A 6,379-nucleotide genomic window follows, 5' to 3' on the forward strand; every position below is an offset into this window, starting at 1 on the left:
TACACTGCTGTCTCAGGCCGCTGAGCTCTGGGGCGTGCAGGGAATTTCAGTGGTCTTGGCGGCCTTGTTTCCATAGACACACTGATCACTATGCTTCGCTAACTCACATACTAATCATTTATACATTGTGGTTGTCAGGTGCTGTCTGGTTTGTTCTGACTCATAGCGACCCTATGTACAACGGAACAAAACACGACCCACTCCTGCACCATCCTCACAATCGTTGTTATGCTCGAGCCCATTGTTGCAGCCACTGGGTCAGTCCATCTTGTTGAGGCTCTTCCACTGTTTCGCTGACCCTCTACTGTACCAAGCATGATGTCCTTCTCCAGGGAAGGATCCCTCCTGATGACACGTCTGAAGTATGTGAGACGAAGTCTCACCATCCTTGCTTTTAAGGAGCAATCTGGTTGTACTTCCAAGACAGATTTGTTCGTCCCTTTAGGTATAATATATATAATACTTTATAGACACTATTTTGTAACTGTAAAATACGATAAAAAAATTGACATGCAAAAATGTACCTCTCTAGTTTTGATTTTTTGGAGCCCTGATTACACAGAGGTTAAGAGCTACGGCTGCTAATCAAAAGGCTGGCAGTTCGAATCCAACAGCTGCTCCTTTGAGGTAGTCCTGCTCTGTCCTACAGGGTTGCTATGAGTTGGAATTGAATCGATGACAACGCGTTGTTTCCTCTTTCCAGGACTTACCTGGCTATGCTGCCGTGTTTACCTTCCCAAAAGGGCTGATGCTGTAAAGTTAAAAAATAAAAATAAAAATAAAAAAATCCTGTTGGTATTGTGTGATCGGGTTGCATTTAGATTGGCTAATATAAGTCCCTGGGTGGCACAAATTGTTTGCGTTTGAGTAACCTGAAGGTTGGTGGTTTGAACCCACCCAGCTGCACCTCAGAAGGCCTAGCCATCTGCGTCGGTAAAGATTACAGCCAAGAAAACCCTATGGAGCAGTTCCATTACATAACACGCGGTCACCATGCGTCAGAACTGACTCGATGGCAACAGGTTTGGTTTCGGAGTTAATATAAAGGAACCTGAAGCGTTGGCAAGGTCGTCTTTAGATCTAAGAGTGAGGCAGGTCTCCACACTTCACGGAGCCTTCTCTGTCCCCCACGGGGTACAGAGACTGCACATTCCTCAAAGCACAGGTGCAGGTATACACACTGGCCCCACGGCAGGTTACTGGTCCCGTCTCTGGGGTCCACCTCACCCTTCCCTTCTCTGTAGAACGTGGCCATCATGCCAAACCTCAGTCCAGAACCACCAACAATGGCTATTGCTTAAGCCCTACAAAGAGCCCAGCAATGTCCTTGTACTCAAGGACAAGCAATGCTGTCGTCTGCTGTGGTAAAGGTCGGTATGGCTTATACGCCCTCAAAAGCAGCATGACCTTGGGCAAGTTACCGAACATCTCCAGCTCCTTCCTCCTCCCTCACCTGAACACGTGGACCCTACCTGGCTTAGAGCGGTCGTGAGGGCTTAAGGGGACAACACAGGGTACATCCTTCACCAAACCTGGGAATAAGCCCATCTCCTTAGGGGCTGGACCCCAAGGCCTGCTGACTTCCCCACCACCAGCTGCCCTTACCAACACCCACCTGAGCCACTCTGTCTCGACACACCTCCACAGCCCACAAAATGGAGATGCGCCCACCAGCAGCCCCCCCACCACATCCCTGCCGCCCCCAAGTCACAGTCAGAAGTAAAAGCTCTTTTATTGTTCTACAGATACTTCTGAAGAGATCTACTTGAGAAAATATACAAAGCGTTTCAGAGTTTCGTCTCCAGGGAGCACCCAAGTCTGATGGAGGTGGGGAGCCCCTCTCCAGGCTCGGCTCCGAGGGTACACACCGAACCGTCAGTAAGAACATGCAAAAGGAGAAGGAAAAGGAAAAACGCTGCGTTCCCCCACAGCAGTGGGGGTGGAATCTCAGAAGGAAGGGGAGGCGGGGTTTACAAGTACCAGGTGGCTCTCCCTTCCCAATCTGTCTTTAAAAACAAACAACTCTGAGCTTAGAGAAAGCAATAAACTCCACCTACCTGACTGAACCCACAGCTCACTTCTACTGAAAGCTCAGTCTCAGGGCCGTGAGACAGGACTGAGAAACGACCCTCCTCAGCCTGCCCCACCCCGTAGCTCTGGCCATGGCTGCAGGGACCCCGCTTGTGCTCCTGGGGGCCAGGGCTGCGCCCCTGGCTCCTCGCATCTTTGGTTCCACTCATGATCGTGCTTGACACTCACTCCCACCCCCAAGCCCCAGGCTCCTGCTGGTGGGCGAAGGCACTGACAGGGCCTGGTGCCCTGGGGACAGCCACCTTCCCTTGTGCTCTGGGTGGGCCCAGCCCTGGGCACTCTCCTCTCCTCAGCCCAAGCCCCAGGCTGAGGGACTGGGACCCAGGAAGGAGTGTGCTGTACAAAGAGAAAGTCTTTCAGGACCTTCCCACCATCCAGGTAGTTCTGAACCCACCCCACTCCATCCTCTCGCCCAGGGTCCTCGCCTGCACCCACCCCCCATGCCTGGAGGTCAGCAGAGGTGGGGGTCCCCCCCGAGAGGCCACGGCGCTGGTACAGGAAGGTGGGGCAGGGCCGGAAAGGAATGGCGAGACACGTCACATCTAAGGAAAGGCGTCCAGGGTACAAGCTAAGCAAGGGGCGGAGGCGGCCAGAGATGCCAGAAAGAAGAAAGATGAGGGCGGGGCGGGCCTGGGAGGGGCGGCGTCACACCACCCCGCAGATGAGCGTCTCCACCACGAAGGTGTTCTCGAAGTGGCGGATGGCATTGCAGTTCTTGGCTGCTCGCTTGGTAATACCTGGGAGAAAACAGAAATGCCGGTGAGACCCGGGGGGTGGGGGGCCCAGGAAGCAGTGCAGAGAAGGGCTAAGCTCAGGCACTGGTGAGACCCCTTGGCACCTCCCGCTGCATGACCTTCCAGTCCAGTTGCTGTCAACTCTGACTCGTGGCAACCCCATGTGTGTCAGAGTAGAACTGTGCTCTATAGGATTTTCAATGGCTGATTTTTTGGAAGTAGATCACCAGGACTTTCTTCCGAGGCACCTCTGGGTACACTCTGACTTCCAACCTTTCAGTTAGCAGCTGAACGTGTTAACCGCTTACAACCACCCAGCACTCCCCACCCAGGGCCCCCTTGTGTGACCCTAGAAGTATTATTTAACCTCTCTGGCTCAGTTTCCTCATCTGTAAAAGGGGTAATAATAATAATTTACACTCTTTGGAAGGATATAAATAGTGTGAAACGTTGCCCTGCACACAGTAAGTGCTCGGCTAATGTCGGTGCCTCTCGGCCCTGCTCTCTGAGGGCCACAGCACCGCCAGGGGAAGGCTGAGGGCAGGAACGCAGGGTGGAGCCAGGTGGGGATCGGGCACTCACGCCTCCGCGTAGAGCGGCGCCGCAGCCGATAGGTATCCTTCCCACTGCACAGGTGGTAGATGAAGGAGCCCAGGGCCTCCTTGTCGCTGACGTGCTCCGTGACCACCATCTCCTCCTGGATGATGTACGTCTGCGGCAGGTAGGTCCCTCTCTGCAAAGGCAGCGGCGGCGGCCCAGGTCAGTGCCCACGCGCTCCCTTCCCACAGCCTCTGCTAACCCGCCACCCACTCCCCGACGCCCGCTTTCTGCTCACACAGGGCCCCCCGCCCCCGAGATGCCCCCCATGCCCAGCCCAGCCCCTCATCCAGAGGCCCACAGGGGCGCTTGTGTTGGCCTGGCGCCTCCTGTCTGTGCCGGTGCGTGAGCCTGCACCATCATGGGCTACTGCGTGCAGGTCTGGCCCCCACCCTAGGGGCGGCGCTCCTTGGTGACAGGGCCCACGTCTTCTCCTGGCACTGCTGACACTGGGCATGGCCTTGAAGGCTAAAGAAGCCAGCCATGGGGTTCTCCCCGAGGGAGGGAGGCGAAGTGCCGGGGGAGGAGGACGAGGGAAGGTGAGGCGCTGACTCCACGGTGTGGGGAGGTGGGTGGAGGAAGGGAGTCTGGGGTGGCGGCCCAGCTATCAGCAATGTCCCTGGGTCCCCCAGCCCTGCCGGGGCAGGAGGACAGGCCCCGCGCCCCAGCCCACCTTCACATTCATGAGCAGCTCCCAGAAGTTGCGAGGGGGCAGCACAACGGTGGTGTTGAGCTCGATGACGTAGCATTTATCCAGGGAGATGTCATGGTAGGCGGTCAGGCCCTGCGTGGAGGAGGGTCCCGTGGGGGTCAGTCTCACAGGCCAGGGCTGGGCAGGGTGTGAGAGGCTCCCAGCCAGCGTGCCATCCCCGGCCCAGGCCCTCTGGGCGGGACGTACCCAGACCCCTCAATACCTGGGTGTGCTGGCCTGTTCGCAGGAGGCGCCCCGTAACAGCTAAAAACACCAACCGCTAAGTGCCTTGACTGTTCCGAGGGCTCTTCTCACGGGTTTCGAAAGCTGAGGTTTGGGGAGCCCTGTATCGTCCCTGCTATGCATCCCACCACACAGCCTGTGAGGTCTGGCCGCCCCTACGGACAGCCTGGGCCCCCCGGGGATTTCTGCTGCAGGAATACTGGGGTGCAGAGAGGATGGTTAGTACTGGAACACCTACAAAGCTCTGGGAGGCAAGTACCGGGGAGAGAGGGCCAGAGGCCTGCACTTCACGGGCCCTGGACCCAGTGCCGCCGATAGAAGTGAGAGGACAGTTACCTCCGGGTGGGGTGCTGCCTGGGAAGGAGCATGAGGGAGCCTTCTGGGGGGCTGCCCATGTTCCAGATCCTCGCCTGGTTCATGTAAATGTATCAAAAAAAAAACAAAGAAAAACCCATTTCTGTCGAGCTGATTTTGACTCATGGCGCCCCCACGTGACAAAGCAGAACTGCTCTATAGGGTTTTCTTGGCTATAATCTCTATGGAAGCAGGTCGCCAGGCCTTTCTTCTGCAGCACCACTGGGTGGGTTCAAACTGCCAACCTTTCCGTTAGTAGTTGAAGGCAACTGTGAAGGTGTACCTACGTAAACCCAACCCACTCAGCGGTACGTTAAGACGTGTGTACTCAATGGCGCGTGGGCTGTGCTTCCATAAGACGTGAAACCAGAAACAAGAAACCCTGGCCCCACCCAGGAGAGAGTGTCTGAAGCTGCCAGGTGGCCGAGGAGAAAATCAACCACGCTTCACTCAGATTTAGCAGTGACTGTTACCAGTAATATAAGCAATGTCTTCACATCCCTGATAAACCGAAACCACAGACACCCACTACACCCAGCTGACACTGTATGGCAGAGAGGCAGTGGACGAATGGTGGACAACGGCCTTCTTTCTCGCGGCTCAGCGGAAGGCAGCTCTGGCCTCCTGCCCCCTACCCCCCACACGGAGGCCAGCCTCACCCGCTGGAAGTCGTGGATGATGTCAGCGGGGTCGCCGCCCCCAAACTGGGGCACAGGCACGTTGATGCGCTCGTAGTTCTCCTCGAGGTAGATCTTCACGTCCTCCTCCAGCTCCATCCGCGTGCGCACTTGGGAGGACAGGGCGTCCTCATAGAGCACACCGCAGTGGAAGAAGTTGTCCCGGGCCAGCTGAGCAGGACGGAGAGGGGAGAGGCAGACAGATCACACGGCGCTCTGGGGCGGCAGGAAGGGTGAGACGCTAAACCCATTTCACAGATGAAGAAACTGAGACCTGTGGGGGAGTCAGGTCAGAGCAGGGAGCTGCCTGTAGGGGGGTCGGGAAGCCAAGTCTGCCAGTTCCTAGGTAGATGACCTTGCCGGGTCTCAGTTTCCCCATCTGGGAACGATGATCCCGAAGGCCCCTTGCAGCCTCCAAGGCTGTGAGTCCATGCCCAAGAAATGGGGTGGACCAGCGTGGAGAGGCCGTCGCCACCCTGTGCCCTCCACAGAGGGGCAGGCACCGGGGAAGTGGCTGGTGCAGAGGGCAGACCCTCTGGGGAAACCAGGAACGGTGCCAGACCACAGCCCCTAACTGGACGGGTTGAGTCCCTGTGGGGAGGCCTCACCGGCCACTAGGGGGTGCTCCCTGGCCTTCCTGCCACCTGCTACCTTGGCACCCCGCAGACCTTGGGGGACAAAAGAGAAGAGGACCAGAAGCAGGTGACAGGCAGCTGCCCCCACCGCTAACTCAGCGTCTGGCCTCAGTCTCTTCACCTCTCCTGGACCCCCGGGCCACACAAGACACCTTGACAACATCTGACTTGCCACCTCAGGCACCTTGGGTGGGACAGATGGGACGTGACTTACGTCAGGTGAACCACCCAGCCTGCCCACTAGGACGCTTCCAGGGCCCTGCCAGATTCATGCTTGGGACTGACCGGCCTGTGACAAGCAGAATCCCTTTCTTTCTCAGTGTAAGCTCTCCGTAGGACAGGTCACTGAGGGCCCCA

At 57.0% G+C, this 6,379-nt stretch overlaps 1 protein-coding gene across 1 annotated transcript in view; it reads right to left on the reverse strand.

Moving 5' to 3' along the window:
• Nucleotides 1–1,713: 1,713 nt before the first annotated feature.
• The window catches only part of ITM2C (integral membrane protein 2C), a 6,145-nt gene continuing 1,479 nt past the window's right edge, over nt 1,714–6,379 (reverse strand). The window contains exons 2-5 of the mRNA XM_012559442.2: nt 5,370–5,558; nt 4,096–4,206; nt 3,408–3,558; nt 1,714–2,828 (exon numbers count right to left, since the gene is read on the reverse strand). Coding sequence (XP_012414896.1) covers nt 2,737–2,828; nt 3,408–3,558; nt 4,096–4,206; nt 5,370–5,558 — 543 coding nt within the window. The 3' untranslated portion in view covers nt 1,714–2,736. The remainder of the gene's footprint in view (nt 2,829–3,407; nt 3,559–4,095; nt 4,207–5,369; nt 5,559–6,379) is intronic.

Source organism: Trichechus manatus, unplaced genomic scaffold (assembly GCF_000243295.1).
Source record: "Trichechus manatus latirostris isolate Lorelei unplaced genomic scaffold, TriManLat1.0 scaffold00249, whole genome shotgun sequence".
Lineage (NCBI taxonomy): Eukaryota > Metazoa > Chordata > Mammalia > Sirenia > Trichechidae > Trichechus > Trichechus manatus.